Raw genomic sequence first — 24,316 nt, 5'->3', positions numbered from 1 at the left:
TCCTGAGCCCAGCATGAGATTGACCTGAACCAGGGCAATCCAGGTGACAGCACATGGGGCGTGGTCAGTCCCATCCAGCGTAATCACAAGACAGACCCCAGATGCTCCCACATCCTTATCACCTCAGGGAAGTTGCCCACTATCCCAGAACCCTCCATTCCTCCTTGGGCCTGCTGCAGTGGAGTGGTCTGAAGATTCCCAGACTGAAGCCACTGTGGTAATTGTGACAAGTCTCTGTCCCCACTCGTGAGCACTGGGGAGCAATCCCAGTTCTGCTGGTAACCAGGTCTGGTCTCACTGAAGAGTGAACCTGAAACATAGCTTGGGGTTGGGCTCGTGTTTAGTTTTGTGTCTTGAAAGAGGAGTACCCAAAGCAGGTGGCTTTTGTTCTAAACAGCATTTGTGGACACCCTAGAGGCCTGGGGCAGCTGGGACAGGGTGGGTGGTGACACCTACTGGGCTGGTGCAAACTCAGAAATACCCAAGGCCTGGGAGCTGAGGAAAGCCCAGAGAGGCGGGAGTGCAGGTGTTCTGGTGTGGCCTCAGGTTCAGGCTGCCTGGAGTGAGGTTCCAGCGGGAGGGTCGTAACTGCCTTGCTGAAGAGAGGACCTAGAGACTGCGGCCACGCAGCTAGGAGGCTCACTGAGGCCCTGGGGGCTGATGGTAGTCTAGGCCAAACACGGGTGTGAACTAACTGACATCTGCTCAGGCCAGGAAGGCCTTTTCCTGTCTCTGGAGCAGAGCTCATTCCGGCTGCTGCCATCTCCCCCACCTTGGTGCAGGACTCACAGCCACAGTTGAGTTAGTTCCTGTCCCAGGAATGAGCCAGCCCTGACAGCCACCCCTGGTCACAGCCCTGCAGGCTAACATCCCACCAGTCAGTCTCCTGACCCTTGGTCTAGATGCCAGGTTGCCCCATCTCCCAAAATGGCTCTTCTCAGGGAGGTTTTGCTATGTGGTCCTGTCCTCCCAGGAAGGGCACTGAGGCTGCAAGATACGACTGAGGTGACAGGGACACAAGACGGCAGAGACTGACAAAGCACCTCACCCAGACCTGGGGAATTTGGGACAACTCAAGGATCTATACTAAGGGCATTTGGGAGGGGGTCAGAGAAAGTGGCCCCTGAAGTCACAGGCACTGGGAGGGGCACTGTTTGGTGTTCAAGGGGAATGGGCAAAGTTCCAGGTGGAGACCCTGGTTGGTCTAGAAAGAATGGGCCAGGCCTGGGGTGGGGGTCGGTGCTCCCTGTGCAGCACATCCCAGCAACATGGATTTTCATGGCAGCTGCACCCCCCACATACACACAGGAGGTGGACAGACTTCCCCTTAGGCTCACAGGCAGAAGGGGACAAGATAGTGCTGCGGAGCTGGGTGTGGTGGCACAGAGGCAGATGCAGGCAGATCTCTACAGAGCTCCGGGACAGGCAGAGAGAGCTATGCAGAGCAACCATATCTAGGGGCTTAGGGGGTGCTTATGGCCCTTGGGTGCAGGCAGGATGCGCAAGACTGGGGGCAAAGGCCACCTTTTCCCCCAATCACCATCTATATTCAGTTTTGTGACAGCCTCCCAAGAGAACCTAAGGGGAAGCTGGCTGGAAACAACATTTTATTGAACTCTCCTGGAAACAACACTTTATTGAACTCTTCACCCCAAAGAATCTAGTCCAGTAGATTCTGTGCCTCAAGGCTTCACAAACAGGGGTGTGGCCAGCACTCCCCCCACTGGTGGCCACAGGACCAGCCCGCAGAGAGAAAGGCAGGCAGGGGTCAAGAGCCAGCCAGGCCTTAAGGGCATTTAGCCAGTAATGCCCCTGAGGTACGGTGAATTCATTTGCCTTACAAAAACCCAGAAAACTTGTATGAAATCTCAGCACTATCCTGAGTTAAATATAAAAAAAAGGGACAGTCAGGAAACACCACAGTTAGGGTGCCGGCACCTCTAGGGGGGTGGTTGAGGGGCAGGGACCGGCCCTGCCCCACTGGGCTTCACTGAAGCTGCAAATGCAAGGCCTCGCCCAGCAGTAAGAGGACCAACAGCACCATGGGAAACATCTGTCCGCGGGCCTGGTCAGGTGACACCTGTGGGACCAAGAGGAAAGGGAGAATGAGGCCTAGGGACCACGTGGGGTGAGCAGAGACAGCTTCTGGGGACTGGGACCAAGCACAAGTTGGGGTCCTGGGACACAGTGTAAACATGGGCGTTCAAGTCAGTGGAGGTGAGCAGGGGAGCCGACACTGCACTGAGACCATGGCTGAGAGAGGGCCCCGTCTGCCTGAGGAAGGATCCTGGCAGTGGAGACCGGAAGGCACTGTTGAGTGTGTACTTGAACCTTTGCGAGTTCAGCAGCCAGTCAAGCAGTTGCTGCACACACTAAGGCTTCTGGGATGGGGCAGAAGTGGAAGGAAGCTCTAGAGAGGGCTGGAGACTGTGGCAAACCAGACAGCACACACAGTGGACCAGAGGCGTCAAGGCTCTTACCCTGGTGCCAGGAGTCAGAACTCTCCAGGACCAGATGTTCTCCCTGAGATTGGTGAGGCCACGAATCAGGCTTCTGAAAACCCCCCTGACACCCGTCTGGCTGTAGGTAACAGCGAGTCTGTAAGACATGGAACGGGCAAGGTGGTTATTACAGCAGCAGACACTGGATGACTGCACATATGACTCATTATGGCATGATGCACAACATGGCACACAGCCTCTGTGGTCCTCGGACACCCTGCTCTCTCCACTAAGAAAGTTGCCTCTTCCCAGACTGCGTTCTGGGTCTCTGCCCAGAGTGGACTTCAGCACTCTGAAGGCCACTGAGTAAGTCGCTACCAACACCTGTCCTCCTCGGAGACCAAACGAGGGGCTGCCTCTGGGGTCTAGTCCACACTGCCCTGGGAGTTGGGACCTCTCAGGACTGTCCAGCTTGATGAGGGGCAACAGAAAGACCCTGGGTGGTGCTTGACCTACTACTACGGCCAGATGCAAGGTTGGGGGACTCAGCAAAGGGCTTCAAGCTTGCCTGGAAGTTCCCACACTTCTTCCAAGGTTTGCAGGGTGCCCTTAGGGCCCAGGCCTGTGCTGGTTCTGGCTCTACCTGCCCACCTGGGCAGCTGGCTACCTGTGCATGGCAATCCCGGGCAGTTGGGCCAGACGGGGGCTCCGCAGACACAGGTCCATCTCATCACCGATGTAGGCCAGCCTCAGGGCCACTTGGTTTCTGCAGGAAGATGCCAGGAAGTTAGGCACGGGTTATGCTGGGAGGTCATACTACCTACCCACCTGGGTGTTCCTGGGGGACTCAAGGCCCAGAGAGAGGAGGACAGTGGGTTACTGGGGGCCAGCAACAAACCTTGGTGTCCCTCTCATCCATGAGTACACTTTGGAGTAAAGGCCATTTCAAATGTGACCCTGCAGGATAGGCCACAGGCTACTGAGACATCAGAGGGGTCAATAGGGGACCTACCCCAGTCTGTAACCCATCTCTTGTGGAACTCAGAAACACAATACTGAGTGTCTCATGAACCTGTTTGGAAGCCAGGGACAACTTAGCCCAGAAAAACCATCACACCTGACCTTTCCCCTAGAGGATCTTGGGGAGGGGGCACTATCTGGTGGGCTTTGATGGTTAACAGTGGATGATAGAAGCAGTGGGGGTGCTCTGAGCCTCCTTCAACTGGGCCTTATTTCGTCTTCCTGCTCCAAGACCTGCCTCTGTCCCACTTGTGTCTACACCCTCTTCAGACCGAGAGTGACTAACAGGCCCTGGTCTAGCCACACTTGCTAAACCAAATTCCCGAGTGAGCCAGGTGTGATGGTTCACACCTTCAATTTAAAGAAAATCTTGCCGGGCAGTGGTGGCATATGCCTTTAATTCCAATACTCGGAAGGCAGAGACAGGCAAATCTCTGTGAGTTTGAAGCCAACCTGGTCTACCAAGAGCTAGTTCCAGGACAGACTACAAAGCTACAGAGAAACCCTGTCTTGAAAAACCGAAAAGAAAAGAAAAGAAAAGAAAAGAAAAGAAAAGAAAAGAAAAGAAAAGAAAAGAAAAAGAAAATCTCAGGAACTGGCAAGATGGCCCAGCAGTCAATAAAAAGCACTTGTTGCTCTTGCAGAAGACCCAGGTTCAACTCCCAGCACCCATGTGGTTGTTTCCAACCACCTGTAACTCTAGTATCTAGGGATACAACACTTCTGAGTTCTGCAGGCTCCAGGTATGTGCACAGTGCACGGACATACGTACAGGCAAGCACTCATGCAAGAAAAATCTTTAAAAAACGCAAAAATTCTCCAGTGAAATAAGAGACACTTGTGTGGTGAACACATATACACAATACTGAGTGGTTTGTGTCAACCTGACACAAGCTTGAATCATCAGAGAAGGAGCCTCAGCTGAGGACATGCCTCCATGAGATCCAGCTGTAAGGCATTTTCTCATTTAGTGATCACTGAGGGAGGACCCCACCCATGGTGGGTGATGTCATCTCTGGGCTGCTGGTCCTGGGTTTATAAGAAGGTGGGCTGAGCAGGCTACGGGAAGCAAGCCAGTAGGCAGCATCCCTCCATGGCCTCTACATCGGCTCCTGCTTCCCGGATCCTGCCCTATTTGAGTTCCTGTCCTGACTTCCTTCAGTGATGACCAGCAATGTTGAAGTGTAAGCCTAATAAACCCTTTCCTCCCCAACTTGCTCTTTTGCCATGGTGTTTCATTGCAGCAACAGAAACCTGAACTAAGACATACACTGAAACCAGCCTGATTAAGCCTTTTATGGGGTTTGCCCGAACATTCCACCTCAATGACTCAGCAGCTCCTGGAAAGTCCCTGCAGAGGGGATCTTAGGAGCCACCTGCACCACTGACCCCGTGTCCCAGGTCTCTCGATTCTGGTGGTGACAGGAGTGAGAGAAGCCAGCACAGTTGGTTGCCTGGCAACCGGGCTGGGAAGTTTTGATCCCACCTATACCCTGGGAACCCCCCCCCAAAAAAAAACTTTTCCAGGCTTCGACTCACTCAGGAATGGAGCAGGAAGTGAGGAAATAGGCACCCAAATAGCCCCATTTTAATGCCACGACCAGAGTGACAGTGAACTCTGAAGCTGAGGGCACACAGAGCGCCTGTACTAATCTGCCTGTGTGCAGAAAGACTCGCCGTGGCCAGTAGGGTTGCTCTTTTTCCACTGGGAAGTGAAGTGATGGGTCTCACAGCCTGAGCAGGGAGGGACCTTCCCTATCTGGACATAGTGGCAACAACAGTCATGCCCCTAGTGAAGCCAGAAGGCCCAGGTTGCCGCGTGCTGGTCCTGAGACCCAGGAATCACTGTCAGGAGCCCTGTGGGCTGCGGAGCCTCCTCAACCCCCACCGCACGTCTGCTCTATACAGAAGGCGCTGCTTCAACCCGCGTCCAGAGAAGGACACTGGTCAGCGGGCCCTACCTGTACTCCAGACACTCCACGAGGTCCAGATCTCTCACAGGACTAACATGTTCTTCTTCCACAGGCTCCTTCACGCTGGGAGGCCCAGGAGCCACTGGAGGCTGGGGGACCTGGTCATGCAGGACAGTCTTGATGAGGTCTCTGGCCATGAGTCTTCCCTCCGACATGTCCTCTGTGGGATAAAATAGGCCTAGTGTTACTAGATTCCCCAGAACGATGCAATGGGGGCCACTGGGGCTCAGAACATGAGACCAAAGTAGGCACTTGGCATGCTGGGTACAACAGAGCTCATGGGGACTGCAAGGCCTTGGAATCTGAACGTTCCCGACCCTCCTCTGCCCCCAGAATGAGTCACAGAAACCAGAGCTGCCGTCACCAAGGCCATTCACACAAGCTGGACTGCCTCTCCCAAAGCAAGTCACAAAGCTTCTAGTCCCACTGTCCCTTGAAGACCAGGAAGCCCAAAGAATCTGAACAGACTCCCCACTGCTCCCACCCCAGTCTGTCACAAGAACGCACTGTACCCTTTGTCCACGCACTGCCCAGTCACCAGACCTGAGCATCAAACCCCGTTTCTCCAAGAGCTTGGAGACGGTTTGGACCATGAAATGCTTGCCTTCACCGTGCAAAAACAAGGACCTGATTCCAGAACCCAAGGCTGGACATAGTACCACATGCCTAGAACCCCAGTGCTGGGGAACTGGAAACAGGAGGCTTTCTGGGGCTTGTTGGCCGGCCAGCCCAGCTTCATCAGTGAGCCCCAGGTTCCAGATCCTGACTCAGAAACCCAAGTCAGGGCTGGAGGCCCGGCTCAGTCATTCAGAGCATGTACCGCTCTTGCAGAGGCCTAGAGTTCGAGTCCCAACATCCACGCTAGCAGTTCACAACCACTTATAACTCCAGTTCCGGGGGATCGGAAGCCCTCCTTTGCCCTCCAAGGGCACCCACTCTCTCATGCACATACCCACACGCCCCGACACTCACAGTTACAAATAAATCTTAGGGGGGAAAAAAAACGGAGGTGGACAGTTCCTGGCAAACAGCACCCAATGTTGACCTCTGGTCTCTACAGACATGCACACACATGTACATACACACGTATGTGCATGCACACCCACACGCAACAGTCATACACACAAAATTTCCCTATGTCTCCAGGTCTTCGTGTGTAAAGGCTCCTTGAGATAGAAAATGTGACTGTCACTTTCCTTGCTCTGACTGTCTGTGATAGAGACACGGGCTATGAACCCTGTAACGGGGGAACATGTCTGGCTTTGCGGCCCTACACCTAAGAAGGACCATCTCGCCTTGGTGGCTGTTCCTTCTGAGCTGTCTTCAACTCTGCAGCCTCCGCTGCTCCAGATCATGCTCTATACAGGCCGTGTGCGGATCACCAAGACCTGGGACTCTGAAGTGGGAGGATGCTCAGGCTGTTCCCTACTGTAAGAGGGGCCCAGCTCTGTCCCTCGGGACGGGATGGGAAAGCCCAGGCAAACATATCTGTGCATGCATGCATGTGCGCGTGCGTGCGCGCGCGCGCGCACGCGCACACACACACACACACACACCATGCAAAAAAGGAACTAAACCAAGCTCCCAAGGAGAGCGCTGGCTGCCTCAGCCACTTTACGAAGAGCACACCCAGTTGGTTTTGTTGCTTTTTTTCTAGGGACGGAACTTGAACCTCATGCAAGATAAAATAAGACAGACAGTGGGGTGGTGGTGCACACTTTTAATCCAGCACTTGAGAGGAAGAGGCAGGTGGATCTTTGAGTTCGAGGCCAGCCAGATCTACAGAGAGAGTTCCAGGGCAGCCAAGACTGCAGAGAAACCCTGTCTTGAAAAGCAACAAGACAGCGTGCCACCACTGGACTCCACCCTCCGGCCCCCCACTCTTCATTTATTTATTTATTATTATTTTTTGTTTCAGTGTGTGCAAGGTGGAAGAGGGCACATGCCACATGCACATAGGGAGGTCAGAAAACATCTCTGTGCAGCTGGTTCTCTCCTTCCACCTTCATACGGGGTCTAGGACTCAAACTCAGGTCGCTAGGTTTGCACAGCAAGTACCTTACCCCCTGAGCCATCCTTCGAGACAGGGTTTCTGTATGTAGCTCTGGCTGTCCTGGAACTTCCTCTATAGCCCAGGCTAGCCTTGAACCCAGAGATCTGCCTGCCTCTGCCTCCTGAGTGCTGGGACTAAAGGAATGCGCCACCACCGCCTGGCTTGTTGGTAAACTTCGTGAGCAAAAAACTTGCTCACCTAGAAGTAAAGCAGTAGACATCACACAAATCCAGGAGGCAGATTACACGGAGAAGGCATGGCAGGCACTGGCTCAGAAGCGCCATTACCTCTGTGACATTCGGAGGACTAATAGTGCCCTGGCCTGGGAGGTCACCTACTGGGGACAGCTACATAGAACATGTAAGGAGGACACGAGTCGCCTGAACTACCATATCCCTGCATGAGGCATGATGTGTTGCAAGGGTCAAGAGCACAACAGACTGGGTGGAGAAGTGTGTGGTGCAGAGCGTCTCTCTGCACGGCAGGAAGGGAGGCAGCTCCAAGGGCACTGTGGATCTAACGCCGCCTTAAAAGAAGGCTCAAGCTCAGCCAGTTATGTGAGTGCAACTATCTCAACTGAGACGAGATAGAGAGTTAACTAAGGGAGAACTCGTCTGCATGGCGAACTCTTTCTCTATGCTCTACTGCAATGACAGTGTACCCTTACTAAGAAACGATCAAGGTTCATTTGGTGGCTAACACCCACCGCTCAGTCAGCAAGTTATCTCCCATCCTTGCTCTGCATCTGCAATTGTCTGGTGATCCATTCTGAATAAGCGATTTGCAGCAATGTGCTGCCCGGCTAAACGGAACTAGTTATGAGCTTGTAAATAGTTACATCACCTTGTAATGAAGTGATGATTCAAACAGAAGAGAAAAGGGAAAGGAACCATCCAGGACAGGGCAGCTCCCCTCCCGACTGTCGTGAATGTAGGGGTGAGGGCCAGAGCTGCAGCAGCCAGTCAGGGACGGTAGACAGGGTAGTAGAGAAAGCCTGGCCCAAGCAACTGCAGTACTGGAAGCCACACCCTGCCTTCTCAAGGTTCAAATTCCCAGTTTCCAATTCCTGTGGTCAGAAGCTTCTAGACCCCTCACAGTGGTGACTCACACTTCAGTAATGGTTGGTTCCATCTCCACTGAGACGGGCTGGGTGGGACTCTGTGACTGACTCATCAGAGTGAACCCCACATGGGACCAGGCAGCCTTGATATCAAGGCAACAATAGTGTGATCTAGAAGCTCTAACAGCCCAAGTCAAATGCTAGTACACAGGCAGGAGGATTGATTTGAGTTCAAGGCCAGTCTAGGGAGACACAGAAAGTTCCAATCCAGATAAACCTTAGTGTGACACAGAGACTTTGTTAAAAAAAAAAAAAGCCAGTTGGCATATCTTTAATCCCAGAATTCAGGAAGCAGAGGCAGGTGCATCTTTGTGAGTTTGAGGCCATCCTGGTCTACAGAGCGAGTTCCAGGACAGGCTATGCAGAGAAACCCTGTCTTGAAAATCCACAAGAAAGTTGCATTGAGCAACTCTACCTAAGAACCCAAAATTCAAAACTTTGAGCCCCAACATCACACCACATGTGTGATAACTCAAAGTATAGGAACTTTAGCCCATGCACAGAACCACTTAATATTACATATAAATTACCTTCACCTCGTATGTGAAAGTGCATAGAAGAGCTATCTGAATTTCATATGTAGACTCTGACCTCAACCCCAAGATAGCTCTTTTGAGCCAAGTGATGGTGGCTCATGCCTTTAATCCTAGCACTCAGGAGACAGAGGCAGGTGGATCTCTGTGAGTTCAAGGCCAGCTTGGTCTAGAAGAGCTAGTTCCAGGACAGACCCTAAAGCTACAGAGAAACCCTATCTCAAAAAAACAAAACAAAACAAAACAAAAAAACAAATGTATGTATGTATGTATGTGTATATATATATACATATATATATTTTGCATGCATGCACATGTGTGCATGTGTGTGTGTGTATAGGTGTGCATGAAAAGGCCAGAGATCAATGTTGGTGACTTCCTTGATTGCCCTCATTTCTTCCTTGACTATCCTAGTTTCTGCTAGCCTGACTCGACAGCAAGCCCCAGGGATCCTCCTGCCTCGGCTGCCCCTGCACTAGGATTGCAGGCAAGCACAGCCAGGTTTGGCTTTCTGAATTGGTACTAAGGATACCAGCAGCCATCTCCTGCACCCCAGCCCTTAGTCTCAAATCCAAAAGACTCTGGCGCCCATTCTGAAGACCATACACAGGTCATGCAGGCTTGAGCCTGTTTCTCTACCCTGCACTAGGCTGTGTCCAGACTGGAGATTCCTTTATTTTACCTCCCAACAACCGAGTGAGGGGCAGAGCACAAGACCCTGGCTTCATCCCCAGCATACACAATGACACACAAGAACCAACTTAAACATGGTAAGACAGCACCAGGTCTTGGAAAAGTTCATGCTTGAGCTAAGAATAAACAGTGACCCAAGACTTCCCGTCCCTAGGACAAGGCAGACCAATGTCCATTATAAGGTGAACCAACTACAGCACACTGCATAAAACCGTTTTCCTGAGGCCACCCGAGGCTAAACACCGCAGCGTCCCGCTGATCACTCCCTGCACTAAAGAAAGAGATGGTTGGAAGCTTAGGCCTTCGGGGGACTAGAATGTAAGCTGGGACCCTCCAGGTGTCTCAGGGCTGACTCGAGACAGGTGACTGTCAGCAGCGCAGCCCAAACGCGTGCATGCGATCAAGGAGCCGCTGAGTGCACACAAGGTGACATCATCAGCTACCACAGCAGGTAGGGAGGCGTGGTGAGCTCCAGGCTTTGAGAAGCCATATAAGGACAGCATTGTTCTTCCTTCCAGAAGTGGAAAAAGAATACCTGTCCAGAGTTTCTGTCTCAACAAAGAGGTGGCTGTCTCCCCTCCTAAGAGGAAGGCACAGGGGAGGCCGACATCTGTTCCCGACGACAGCTCAAGTCTCACAGGACAACGGCTGCAAGGACCAGAAGCGTAAACACAGCCACAGCAGCCGCACCTGCCGGGCAACACCTTCGCCTGGAGGTGGAAGCTGTGGGCTGCTGCAGCGGGAGGGACAAGGGCTCCACCTGCTCTGTGCACCTGCAGGCAGAGCTGCAAAGCTGTAAGGTGGGAGCAAGCCTCCCCCAACACTACTAGGCTATGACCTGGGGAAGGAGCCAGGCAAGGTCACCTGCCATCACTCGTGTGCTCACACAGGTACCACACTCAAAACGTGACCTATCTGCCCCAGGGAGTGCTTGGCAGCAGTTAAAAAACAAAAAAGGAGATCAAGGATTTGCAATAAAGAGATACCACCAGGTCTTTAGCTAGCTTGGCTCAGAGCCACTCAGTGCCCCGATGGACCACGATAGGCCCTTTCCCAGACTGAACCTGCATTTCATGGAAGCCATTCCCAACTCTGGCCAGCAGCCAGCAATGTCACCATCTCCTAGGGGCAGCCTGACCTCACTGACCATGTCACTGGACCGCCAGTGCACTGAAAAGCAGAGAGGAAAATCACACAGAAGGCAGGAAGCGGAAGCCGCAGAGGAGGCAAGGGCAATGCTCAGCACGAACACCTAGGGGGTTCCTTCCTTCCCACTAAGCCTCCTTCAAATAAGCCAGCAGGTATGTGTGTCTAGGAATCGTCCCAGACACCCACTTACGGTGCTGTGGAATGTCAAAGCGGGCAGAGGTCAACGTGCAGAAGTCACTGGCTCCTCACACCAGGCAAAAATGACGTCACTGGTCATGGTGGCACTCACCTTTAATCCCAGTGAGAAAGAAGGCCTCAGGTCAAGATATTCTCGTAAAATCTTCATACAGGCTCAGGCTGGGCGGTGGTGGTGCACGCCTTTAATCCCAGCACTAGGGAGGCAGAGGCAGGTGGAGCTCAGTGAGTCTGAGGCCAGCCTGGTCTACAACACAAGTTCCAGGACAGCCAGAGCTGTTACACAGAGATACCCTGTCTTGAAAAAAAAAAAAAAAATCTTCCTGCAGAAATGCTTAAAACTCCTACAAAAAGGCTGCAAAAGAAGCAGGGTGATGGTACAAGTAATCCCCCCACTCAGGAGGTGGAGGAAGAAGATCAAGAGTTTAAGGCCAGCCTGGTCTACACAGCGGTTAAAGGACATCCTGGGCTACCTAAGGCTTCATCTCACAATGCTAAAAACAAAATAATAAAGAAGTAACATTAAAGAAGCAGATAAAGACACAGACTCGCTTATGGCCAAGATGTCTTAGAGTGGTACGGACTAGAAGCAGCCTCTGCAAACGTGTGCTGATGCACGTGCTTGCGTGTGCGTGTACATACACGTGCTCGTATGTTGGGTGGTCCTTATGAAACTGTGTTCAGAACCTCGCTGCCCGGAGGCTCAGGCCAGGAGTGACTCAGCATGCAAAGCCATTTCCCTGGGAAAGCAGACCAGGCCCTCATTTGCATCGGTCCCCTCCTTCGCTTCCTTGTCTCCCTAAACCCAGCCTCCACCTCTCTTTCACCTCCACGCTGGACTGTTTCCACCTCAGAGCAGACCCTGTTCCCAGCCTGCTCCCAGACAACGGCCACAGTGGGATGGAACTTCAGCCTTGAACCTCACCTTCACCTTGATCCTCAGTCCTGACAGCATGAATTCCCAGCATCCCCAGCGCTGGATGGCTGCTGTCACTAGAGGCCTGAGAGAACAGGCCCTGCTGGAGGAGCAGCCACCCATGTGTCTTCCTTAGAACGCTCTTGGGCTCCACTGCTCTCCCATCTTGATGGCCAGGGACAGACCCCATTCTGATCTCAGACCCCATTCTAATCCCAACACTCTCCTTTCCCATCCTTGGGACTCCGTCTCCCTACCTGCTGTTTGTTAAGTGGAGATAATGCAGCCACACTGCTGGGGCTCCTTGTCCAGACACAAGGCCCCAGCTTGTCCCTGTCAGAACATGATGGGTGTGTAAGCAAGGCTTCGTTTCGTGTGTGGATGCATTCCCTCCGTGTCCACTGTAACCCTTCCATCACCATCAGAAATCAGCTCTCTAAGCCTTTCCCATGAGCCTCTGCGTCCACCTAAGGTCAAGAATCAGAATGGAGAGGGCAAATATGACAAACACATGTGGACCTGGGACTGGGAAGAGTCCCCCCAGGAGGCCCCCTGCAGCGGCAATGCCCTGCTGTCAGTCATTCTGCCAGCCCCACCCCGCCACACTCTTTATTAGACCTCCTCCAGGCAGAAGCCTCAGGGCTGACCTGCCACAACTGTCTGGATCCCTAGACTTAAAGGGCCACGCAACAACCACTGTGGGGTCTCTCTTCTAGCCAGTCACCCAGTCTTGGTCCCTTCTCTGACCACACCCAGGAACCGTGAGCTGGAACAGGCTGTGACCCTGGACTCTTGCGAATGCAGTGCCCGTCACCTGGGCATTCTCGGGAAACTGGCCATTCCTACGGGTCCCAATGAGCTCAGCCCAAGCATCACATTCCCAGACACTAGGAGCCCGCAGAGTTCACAGCCGCTCTCTGCCTCCCTTTACCTCCACCCAACCATGCTGGGTATCGCTGTTTCCCTGGTAGTTTAGATCACGGAAACGGGTTGCTGGGTGTCCTTGGGCAGACCAGTCAACTGATCTGAGCCTCGGGTCTTCTCACTTCTACACTGGGATACTGTCGTGGGGCCAGTGACACACTCAATAGGGAGCAAGCAGCGGAAAAACCGGACTGCTATTAGCTTCTGTGTCCCACTTCAACACAGGACAGATGTGGAGCAAGTGTCTGCTGAGTGAATAAATGAAAGCCAGGTATTCCCAGAAGACCCAGTGTGACCCCAGGAAACAGCACTGGTTTTCATCATCCAGGTTGTTTGTTTGCTTTTTTCTTCCAACAGACTTACAGATGAGTACTGGAACCCTTCAGTGAAAGGAGAACACAGCTATCTGTGTCCCCACGCAGGCTGCAGCCCCCAGTGACCTTACTGCACACTCAGGGTAGAAGAACACGCTGCCGTGAGTGTGTCAGCATGCAAATCTAAGTGCAAACTGTGCCACGCCACAGCTTAGATGGACTTACAGCTTCACAGGCCAGCCCATGTTTGGTGACCCCTGTGCCCTCAGCTGTGTGACCACAGGCTTATCTGGGAACACAGGCATGCTCTCTCCCTCCCAGGAGCAAAGACAGATTTGGCCAGTTTGGCCCTGCAGGCACTGGGGCTTCAGTCCCTGGCAGAGACTCCCACGATGCATCTTTTCTTCTTTTCTTTCTTATTGGTTGTTCAAGACAGGGTTTCTCTATGTAGTTTTGAAGGCTGTCCTGGAACTCACTCTGTAGACCAGGCTGGCCTCGAACTCACAGATATCTGTCTGCCTCTACCTCCCAAGTGCTGGGATTAAAGGCGTGCGCCTATGTCTTATCTGGTGCCCCCAGCACCAAGCAGGCAGGACCCTGCTGCCCACCTCACAGATATTCAAACTAAGAGCAGATGGAACCAGCCTGGGGCCCCAAAGTCATCTGGGTGGACGTAGCTGGGTGGGAGCAGCTGAACATCCGTAGCTGAACATCAGAGCTCCTCGCTGCCCTTCCCATGCACTACCTCAGCCCTGGACCATGAAACAGGAATGTCACCAAGTGCTAGTAGCATGCACAACTTGGGAAAAGTCCTGAACTTCTGGACAGACAGAACTAGGCTCCAGTTCCTTCTCTGCCCCTGCTTTGTGACCACAGACCAATCACCTAAACTCTCTGAACCCAACTGACACCAGTACCACTCCAGGTCTGAGAAAAGATGAGATCACATCTACACACACACACATACACACCACCACCACCACCATAAAGGACCTCCATTAAAGCGGGCCACTGAGTGAATCTGAGGCCAGCCTGGTCTATAGAGTGAGTTCCAGGACAGTCAAGGCTACACAGAGAAACCCTGTCTCGAAACCGCACCCCCCAAAGCTGGGCCAATGAACTGGCAGACTCAGAGGCAGCTGGAACCACAGCCAGCGAATGACCCCCCCCAAAGCTGGGCCAATGAACTCGCAGACTCAGAGGCAGCTAGAACCACAGCCAGCGAATGACCCTGTACTCTATTCTGAACCGGTAAGTTCTCTCTCTCAGGAGGGATCAATCAGCAGCTACCAAAGTTGCACATACACATTCTGAGTTGTGGGTATAGGTGTCATATGTCCCTGGAGGCACCTAGCAGTCATTGGGGAACAGAGTGGGCCATGAGTTCCAACTCTTGGCATCTGTACAAAAGCCTTGCTTGATGGTACTTAGCCTGACTCTTGAGAGGGACAGGAGGATCCCTGGGGCTCCTTGCCCAGCCAGACTAGACAAACTGGTAAACTTCAGGTTCCGTGAGAAACTGTGTCTCCAAAAATATAGGGAGGGATTGAGGAAGACACCCACACACTGACCTCTGACCTCCTCACATTACCCACTCACAAACACACACAGACCAGACAGATACACCTAGTAGCACAAACTTCTCTCTCAAAGGAGGAGAGCCAGCAGGATGGGGGAGCATGACAGCCATAGAAGGGACAAGGCATTATTTTTTAACCACAGATGTGCCTGGCATCTTGCAGTCTGACACCATGCCTGTGGCTGGCAACATCAATTCAAAGAAAAACTAATGACTCAAACTGGTGGGAAATAGAGATGTTTGTCTTAAAGGTGGTTTTTTGTTTGTTTTTTAAGAACCTTGGTGCAGCCCCTAATCCTCCTGCAGGGGAATCCAGACTCAGGAACCCCTTTTCCCAGGAACCTGCAGATATCCAAAACAACTTGCTGGGGCTGGACTGGGCTGGGCTGGGCTGACTTCCCAGCAGAGACAGAGAAACAGTGGAAAAAGGAAGGAAGGCAGGGAGGAGAGAGAAAGGAAGGGACATAAAAAGGGACATCCGTGTCTGTGGGTGTTGTCCGGCAACTCGGAGAGCAATGGCCTGGAAGTAACCCTGCAGGTTCAGCCCCGGTCTTGCCGGCACATGTCACCACCAACCTCAGTGCCATCCCTGAGCAAAGTCGCTGTTAGATTTATTTTACTCTGGGTGTTCTGCCTGCATTGTACGTGCATCTCACAGGTGCAATGTTTTTGCAGGCCAAAAGAGGGCATTAGGCTTCAGGGAAGTAGAGTTACAAGGTGGTTGTGAGTCGCCTACCATAGATACAGATATTCACATTTCACAGACCACGGAGATGTTCATCAGTATCTGTAAAAGAACCTCATGGAAGAAAGATCTAGAAGCAAACCTCTGAAGAGGGTGATGGGACTTACACACGTGATTACAGACAATGTAAACTTTTCTTTGAGACAAAGTACCCTGTGTTTCAAGGCTGGCTTTGAACTCAAAATGTAACTTAGGATGACTTTGAACTTCTGATCCTCTGCCTCCTGAGTACTGGGACTCAGACACACTCCTATGTCCAGTTTGATTCAGTACTGGGAAAAGAACCCAGGGCTTCATGGATGCTAGGCAAGGACTCTACCAGCTGAGCCACAGCCATAGCCCCAAGTTCAAATGTCTGACAAAAAGCATTTAATCGCGTTACATCCCTGACCCCAGCCCCTGGCTGTTCACAGATCTTTAATTTGCCTGAGAATTGTAGGAAGACACATAAGGACATTCAGTTGTGTATAGGGGACTATGTCCACTTGGGTTCTGTTTCCTTCCTCTAGCCTTCTTGCTGGGCACGTGACAGAAGACCGACCTGCAAGTGTTTGGTTTAACATGTGTTTCTCTGGTGTAAACTCCCTTGTCAAGAATGGCTCTCTGGACCCCTGGGCTCTGTGTGACTTTGGACAGATTCCTTAGGCCTCCTGTTTTATACTTTAAAAAATGCTAGCGTGACCCCAGCAAGCTCGTGGTGTGCCTCAGGCGGCAGCTGTAGGCAAGTGGCGGACTCTAGTCCCAAGGCAGAGATGACTATGGGGGCCATGTGAGCAGGCGGCGAGCTCACAGAGCAGGTGGACAGGAGACAGAGACTGGATAGACACCACATGTAGAGTGAGATTGAAATATTTATTCAGGGGGTTATGGAGGAGAAAGGGAGGGGGGAGAGGGAGAGAGGGAGAGAGAGAGAGAGAGAGAGAGAGAGAAGCAGGGAGATGCGCAACCCCAAGAGGAGAGCGGTAAGTAAGAGTGAGTACAAGATGGTGGGGGGGGAATCGCCGGGAGTAGGCGTGGCTTGACCCTTAAAGGGCCAAAAGATTAACATTCTGGACTCCTAATTCTTCATCAGGGAAGAAGAGAGGCTCGGGGTATGCTTGCCTGGTTAATCCTCTCTGAGAATTCTGCTGTTCGGGCCCCCCCCCCGACTCCATGACAGAGCACCTGGCCGGTACACAGAAGGCCCTCAGTTCCACCTCCCCAGCTCCACCACGGAGAAAGTCTAAAAAGTATTCCAGCTAGCAGAATATGATGATGTAACAATTCTGAGTCTCATATCACACACACACACACACACACACACACACACACACACACACACAGAGAGAGAGAGAGAGAGAGAGAGAGAGAGAGAGAGAGAGCCAGAATTCTGTGCTTTTCTGTCTCCATTAGAGGACAGATTGATTAGCTACCATCTCCCCCTTCAGCTTCTTAGTCTTTATGTTGGAAGGTTCAAGCCCCAGCATGAAACCCCAGAACATACTGGGCTCCTCTGGGAGGCAGACTCCATCCTCCTCCTTCCTTTTGATGGTACTGGGCTCTCACCCAGACCCTTTTACTAAAGCCTTCAACATCCCATGCTCCAGGTAGGCCAGGGGACCCGCTTGCTCCTCAGCCCTCCCATCTCCAGGACAGAATTCAACTTCTCCTCACCCTGTTGGCCTAGCACCTTGGGTCAGCTGACCTGGATTGGGCACTTGGCCTTTTATGGCCTCAATCAATGTTTACCTGTCTGTCTGCCCGGGGAGAAGGCATGACAGCGTGTGGCAGCAGAAGTTCTCTGGAAAACATGGAGAATGAGCAGCACCCGGGGACACGGCAGACAACGCCCTTGTGTGGAGGACCCTAGAGTGGACATGTACCCATGTTGGGCCATGGGGTCACCCGTTAGGACAGGAAGAGAGCCTCACTGGAGATGTGCCCTACGGGGGATATGCTCATTAAAGGCCCAAGAAGTAACGTCCTGTCTACACTGACCAGCTCCTGCCAACTGGATCTAGTCACCATCTCTCATTGCCACACCTGAGGACCTCTCTGGCTGTCCCAGTGCATAGCTGGCCTGGCCCTGGTCCCCATATGGGGGTGTTTCCTCATTGCAGTCCCTTCCTTGTGAACGTTTCCTCTTCTGAAGAAAAAGAACCACTTGCTCAGTACCCTAACTTTCACCTTTTCCGGCACATCGACTTTCACCAGATAGCCAGGTGGGCTCTCCTTCATGGCCCTTCCCAGCATGCTCTAAGTCTCCTCGCAGGCAGAGTAACTGGGCACCAAGTTTTCTCCCATCTCCAGAAAAACAGGTTTGCTTGGCAGTGCCCAGAGGCTGTTTTGTATTGTCACAACCTAATGTTGACACTAGGTAAATCAGCTGCCCTCTTCGTGCCACCCTGTGCCCTGGCCACCTTGCCCGCCCCTCCTGCCTGCCTCGAGGCCAACAAGAAACGGGCCGGGAATGTATTTGCTGACACTGTTGCCCTAAGGCTTGGCTTCAGCCAGCCAAGGGTAGGACAAAGAAAGCAGCCACACACGTCCAGTCCAGACCCACAGCGGCTTCCTGGTGGCCACTACCAACAAAAGTCGGGCATCGTTCAGAACTTCCTTGAAACAGGTCCTGAATTGTTCCAGGCAGACAGCAAAACAGTGACTCTCTCGTGGGATCCTTTCCGTCAGCCGCCGGGGAAGCAAGAGCCATCAATTGTCCACGAACGTAACTGACTCACTAAAAACAGGATGCTTTCCAGGGAGAGGGGGAAACACTGTCTGTGGCAGGGATAGCTCGAAGTCTCACGGGCCAATATGTCCTTCTAACTACCCGCTCCCTGCCACTCAGAGAGAAGTGAAGGGACGGGAACATGAGACAGGACGGCTAGCTGTACCTTGTTTCTCTTCTTTCAAGACAGGATCTCCTGTATTCCAGGTTGGCCTCCAACTCAATATGTAGCCAAGAAACGAGCAACTTTGAACTTCTGCCCCTCCTGTTTCTTCGCAAGTGCTAGCATAGCCGGTGGTGGTGGTATGCCACTTTAATCCCAGCACTAGGAGGCAGAGGCAGGCGGATCTCTGTGAGTTCAAGGGCAGCCTGGTCTACAGAGTGAGTTCCAGGACACTAGCATTACAGATGTTCTCTGCTATCCCTGCTTTATTCGGTGCTGGGCGTTGAACTCAGGAATCTGTGTGTATTGATCCAGCCACTCTACCAACTGAGCTACATCTCCAGTCCACAGTCCCAGCTTTCTTTGCTTTCAGTGAATCCAGCAGTAATTCGTTTCTGTATGTCTGTCACCTTACAGAGACCAGCATGCAGGCAACCCCTCCATCCAGAGTTACTTATTCCAAATGTCCAGGCTATGACAGGCACCAGGGACCTACCCTTTGATAGCCCTTGTCTCACAGAGCCTGTAGATCACCATGAGTCAGGACACAAATACATGAGGTCACTTCAGACAATCAAGGGTTTAGGACAGAGCAATTGACCAGTGAGATGACAAGAAGCGTTCGGCACAGAGGTGTCAAAAGATGGCGCTTCAGCTGGACACCTGCAAAGACCATTCTGCTGATCCCTTATAAACTTCCCAGGAGTCAGACGGTGGTGGCGCACGCCTTTAGTGCCAGCACTCAGGAGGCAGGGGCAGGCAGATCTCTATGAGTTCAAGACCAACCTGGTCTACAAAGCAGTTCCAAGACAGCCAAGGCTACACAAAGAATCCCTGTCTTGAAAAACAAATAAACAACCAACAAAAGTCCCAGTGCTTAAAGAAATATCCCTACAAAAAAGAATCAGCTGCGGCTGGGGTGGAACTCAGAGGCAGTGTTGTTTAAAACACACAAAGTCCACGGTCCCAGCGCCAAGACTGGAAACAAAACAAAAGTAACTTTAAATACTAACTAGAGGACAACTTAGAAGAAGATTAGCCTAGGAGATTAGTTAAATGAGCTTGTCACCAAGTTGGAAAACGACACTCTGCATTTTCAAGCTTGGGCTGGAAGCCAACATCCCCTGGCAGGGTACACACTTTTGAGGTAAGAAAAATAAAAAATAAGCATGGTGCCATAGGTCCATAAACCTAGCCTCTCAGAAGCAGGGGAATCGAGAGTTCAAAGAAAGCCTGGTCTATAGCGTGTGGGACCCTGTCTCTAAAATACAAAAAAGCAAAACCAAAGACAACCTTTAAGCCTAACTGAGAAACTACAGAGAAACAGCAGTTAAGGTCAGCATCAGCTCGGTGCCTTTGAGCTCCGAAGGTGAAGGGGTAGTGGTTAGGTGTAACCTGAGGGTCCCCAAAGCTTGGAGTGGTGAAATTTAATCCTCATTGTGAGGTATTTAGACCTCAACCTCACTGTGGCATTTAGAGGCAGGTAACGAAAATGAGACACGGTTATGAGTGTACACTGACCCAGAAGTGTCATAGACACAATGTGTGTCTTCTGCCACCAAGATGGCCATCACTCCATCTGGAGCACTGTGTTATTAGTAACAGAAAACAGTCAGCACTCAGGAGTCAGAGGCAGGAGGACTGAAAATGCAAGGCTAGCCTCGACTACATGGTGAGGGATCACATAAGAAAAAAAAAGAAGGTGCTGGGCAGGGGTGGTACACACCTTTAATCTCAGGACTCAGGAAGCAGAGGCAGGTGGGTCTCTATGAGTTCGAGGCCAGCCTGGTCTACAGAGCGAGTTCCAGGACAGCCAAGGCTACACAGAGAAACTATTGTCTAGAAAAATTTTAAAGGGGGGTTCAGTCAGTAATGCTGTTCTAGTGCACACAAAACCGTGAGTTCCAGCCTTAGGAGCAAATAACTTGGCGCAGTGACTACACCTGGAATCTCAGAACTCCATAGGTGAAGGGAAGAGGATCAGGCATTCAAGACCATACCATCCTCAGCTACATAGCGAGCTAGAGGCACGCGAGGCTACATGAGACATTGCCTCAAACCAAAAAAGCAAGCCTCAAATCCTGGGGAATAGATGGGGACAAAATGGGGAAGTAGGGGAAAGTGAGGAGGCGGGGAGGAGCAGGCGTAGGAGGTCAGGAGTACACACCTGCCCCATGCAGGACACTACATCCAAAGCCAGCCAACTGCCCCAGATGTATCCAAGTATCCAAGTGGATACTTGTAATACAGCAACAATAAGCGTACAGAAAGCTACTCCTCCAAAATATGCTCAAATGGATTGGAACTCAAGACAGCAGCAGCATTGCTGAGTAAGTTCAGCAGTCTCCTGGGTGGGGTTCCTTCCCACCATGCTAGACTGGAATGTATTTCACAAACTCAACAAACTGAGGTGCAGAATGGTGGAGGAGCCTGTAGGAAGCGACCCCTGGGGCATAAGCCTCAGTTTCTCTATCTGAAACCAGACCTCCTGCTCCCCAGAGGTTAGGTGATTCTTCAGCCTAGAGCAAGGTTCACTGACCCCTTCCCAAAGTGGGAAGGAGATTGGCCTTCTAGGAAGCTGCAGCTGGCTCCAGGCCACAGTAACAGTGTTACGAACTGCAGTGGCAACGACAACAAGAAACAACAACACTTTGCAGGGTGGCTCAGTGCACTTCGGAGCAGCAATTAACAGTTTACAAAGCATCTGCAAGACCACAGGGTTGGAGAGGACAGCAAAAGTGACACAAAGCGCTGACCCGGGAAAGCGCACGGCCGACCTTCCTGAGGATCCCTAACCCCCACACAAACATCCGAAGTAACGAGCAAGGCAGACGCCTCTGGGGTGTCCAGCCCGGCAAGTCTTTGCTACTGGGCATGGGCAAGTGGCAAAGAGCTTGAAGAAGTACCAGTTTGGTCTGCCCGAGTCTCTTAAGAAGGCTCTTCTGCTGTCCCCTCTAAGACGTGCATCCTCACCCACCCTCGCCAGATCCCAGCGGGGACAGATGCGAAACCTGGACTCTGTTGGAGACAGGTGTAAACCACCAGGTCGCCGTAGGGACGGTGCAAATCCCAGGATCCCCGAGGGAGGGACAGATGCGAACTCCCGGGTCCTTGCAGGGACAGGTGCCGACGCCATCTTCCGCCTGCGGCCCGGACCGAGCCTGGCCGCCCTACGCTGGCAGTGCCGCGCCCTGATCTCAACAGCACAGCGCAGAGCCCCGATTCGCGCCCCCTAAGGTTTCGACACCGAGGGAGCGGCGACAGCAAGGGGCACTTGCTCATCGTGTCCTGGGGCCGAGACGCAGAGGCCCACCCCCATTGCACGGATGCGCGGCGGGGCACGCGGACGCGGCTAGCACTTTCTGCGGTGGCAGCCAGGGAGGGGACGTTTCGGAGCCGGGGCCACCGAGAGACTTGGACACCAGTCCCCAACCCTCCAGTCGCTTGGCCTGAGGCTACCTGGCGCTTACCTGCCGGGCTGCGCTAGCGTAGCGGTGGGCGAGCTGCCCGAACACCTCTCAGTCTGGACGGCGGTGGCAGAGTCGGGGGCGCTGGCCGGAGGCGGGTTAATGTGAGCGGCGGGCTGGGCCCTGATAGGTGGCCGCGCCAGCCCCGCCCCTCTCCCCTCCCGACCCAGCTCGAGATTCCCCGGCCCCACCAAGTGGCTACGGGACCGCTGGAAGAGCGCCGTTAACTTGCAGACGTCTCTCCGTCACTGGCAGACCTGCCACGGTGTCCACGCCAGTGCGTCTGCGAGCGCGCTCCGCACCCAAGTATCCACAGACATCGCCACTGGCCAGGTCTGCGTTTATCATCTAAGCTAGGGTCCTCACAGTACTCGTAAGGGCTCGGTGCTTTTTATCCTGACCACTTACCCACGAAGGAACTGAGGCTCAGAACAGGCGACAGCTTGATTGATAAACGAGTGAAGTCAATGTTTAAAACTCCGCGCTCTTTAGGTTGCCCACACTTGGGAGTTAGGTGTCTTTAAATCTTCACGAATGTCGAAAGTTTTCCCCAGAAATCAGCCCTGAAGCCCACAGCTTTCCTGTGTTCTCGCTTGCAGCAAGCTTCCCGCCGCACCTCCCAGCCTCCCCTCCCCTTTCCCCTAGTCCGAGGTCGTGTCCAGCACGCCTAGCCCTCCAGCGAAGGCTAAGGGTGAAGGAGGGAATCGATGGGAGGAGAAATCTAGAATTACAGACGGAGTGGGAGGAGTTGAGTCTCCGTGACCTGGCCCCAGAGCTCCTTCCAAGGTGTGTTGAGGTGGAGGGCTTGACCGAATTACAAAGTAACGATTATCTAGACAACAACAAAGCTTGTTTACCCTAAATCAGCTCTTCTTGAGGTAGCAGAGGTCAGGGTCTGGGGCAGGTGCTTCCTACTCGGTGCTTCACCAAGCTGTTGGCTTAGCTCTTCCCTCCCCTGTCAGGAGAGAGGTGATGCTTGGGGCTCCCTAAATGTTCTCCTGACATGGGACGAGAGCCCCCACCATATGTCAAGGCCTCTGTGTCGCTGCATTTTACAGATGAACAGATGGAGACTAAGAAGGGAGGCAATGGCAAGGAGTCTCACGGATCAGAAAGACCTGCTGTGTTTGAAGATGCCAGCCACGGCATCTGGAGGCAAAATGCCAGGCACATAGTAAGTGTTCCGTAAACATTAGCAGAGGAGATGGAGCAAGGAGGCCAGTTTGAGGTCAGATGGGGACTTAAAGGCCCAGGGGAGGGGTGAGTGAAACTATTTAGAAACTATTTAGCCTGGGAGATCCCCAAGGCAACATGCTGGTCAAATGGAGAGGGTAGGCTGCTGGACTGGCTCAACCCAGAGTCTGGGAGGTTGGGTGGGCTCTGGGCAAGACAATGAGAAATCATTTCTTAAATTAGAAAGGAAAGCTGGGCATATTGATACTCACCTGTCATCCCAAGATTTGGGAAGGGGAAGCAGGAAGGGTCAAGGAGTTCAAGACCATCCTCAGTTATACGGTGAGTTCCAGGTCAGCCTGGGATCCGTGAGATCCTGTCTAAAATGAATTTAGAAGAGAAACAACAACAACAACAACAGAAAAAAAGAGACCAATGAAGGAAAATAGGGCAAAACTGCTTAAATATGAGTGTAGCTCTCAGCACTCAGGAGGCAGAGGCAAGTGCATCTCTCTGAGTTTGAAGCCAGCCTGAACTACAAAGCAAGTCCCAGGACAGCCAAGAGAAACAGAGAAACCCTGTCTCAAAAAAACTAAGGAAGGGGCTGGAGAGATGGCTCAGAGGTTAGGAGCATTGCCTGCTCTTCCAAAGGTCCTGAGTTCAATCCCCAGCAACCACATGGTGGCTCACAACCATCTATAATGGGGTTTGGTGCCCTCTTCTGGCCTTCAGGCATACACACAGACAGAATATTGTATACATAATAAATAAATAAATATATAAAAAAAAACTAAGGAAAATGAAGGAGGGGGAGGAGGAAGAAGGAAAAAGGAAGAAGGAAGAAGAAGGAAGAAGAAGGAAGAAGAAGGAAGAAGAAGAAGAAGAAGAAGAAGAAGAAGAAGAAGAAGAAGAAGAAGAAGAAGAATTCCCATTAGTGCCTCCAAAGGCCCTAGGTCATCTGCAAGAAATAATAAAAGAGATAATAATGGTGGCCACCGCTGTCGGTCCGTTACCTTCCACTTTCTGTTTTGTGGGGGAGGGGAAGAACAAGCATGTGGAGGTCAGGGGACCACCCTCAGGAGGCAGTTCTCTCCTTCACCATGTAAATCCCATGTTCTCTCCCAGAGCCACATGTGACCTGAGAGAACCAT

The 24,316-nt window shown here is 52.3% G+C and overlaps 1 protein-coding gene across 4 annotated transcripts; it reads right to left on the bottom strand.

The window, feature by feature from the left end:
• Positions 1-1,590: 1,590 nt before the first annotated feature.
• On the bottom strand, positions 1,591-22,647 carry Bik (BCL2 interacting killer). 4 transcript variants are annotated; one of them, XM_048444995.3, is made up of 5 exons: positions 21,996-22,084; positions 5,423-5,594; positions 3,109-3,207; positions 2,481-2,598; positions 1,591-2,080 (listed from the first exon to the last, which is right to left on the bottom strand). In XM_048444995.3, exons 2-5 carry the CDS (start codon positions 5,587-5,589, stop codon positions 1,988-1,990), a joined length of 477 nt encoding a protein of 158 aa, XP_048300952.3. In that variant the 5' UTR covers positions 5,590-5,594; positions 21,996-22,084; the 3' UTR covers positions 1,591-1,987. The 4 variants fall into 4 exon arrangements, with proteins under 4 accessions (XP_048300952.3, XP_085534631.1, XP_085534630.2 ...); XM_085678505.2 differs by lacking the exon at positions 2,481-2,598; XM_085678504.2 differs by lacking the exons at positions 1,591-2,080; positions 21,996-22,084 and adding an exon at positions 22,401-22,647 and having other exon boundaries at positions 2,111-2,598.
• Positions 22,648-24,316: the final 1,669 nt, after the last annotated feature.

The sequence above is a fragment of the Myodes glareolus genome, chromosome 19, assembly GCF_982192425.1.
Source record: "Myodes glareolus chromosome 19, mMyoGla1.1, whole genome shotgun sequence".
In the NCBI taxonomy this organism is placed as follows: domain Eukaryota; kingdom Metazoa; phylum Chordata; class Mammalia; order Rodentia; family Cricetidae; genus Myodes; species Myodes glareolus.
This window is presented reverse-complemented; position numbering and strand designations above follow the sequence as displayed.

Coding starts and splice junctions, on each gene's coding strand:
- Bik (XM_085678504.2), bottom strand. CDS start 5,589: ATGTCGGAGGGAAGACTCATGGCCAGAGACCTCATCAAGACTGTCCTG. Junction 3,208..5,422: donor GTGGAGTGTCTGGAGTACAG/GTAGGGCCCGCT, acceptor ATCTTCCTGCAG/AAACCAAGTGGCCCTGAGGC. Junction 2,599..3,108: donor CCCGGGATTGCCATGCACAG/GTAGCCAGCTGC, acceptor CATGTCTTACAG/ACTCGCTGTTACCTACAGCC.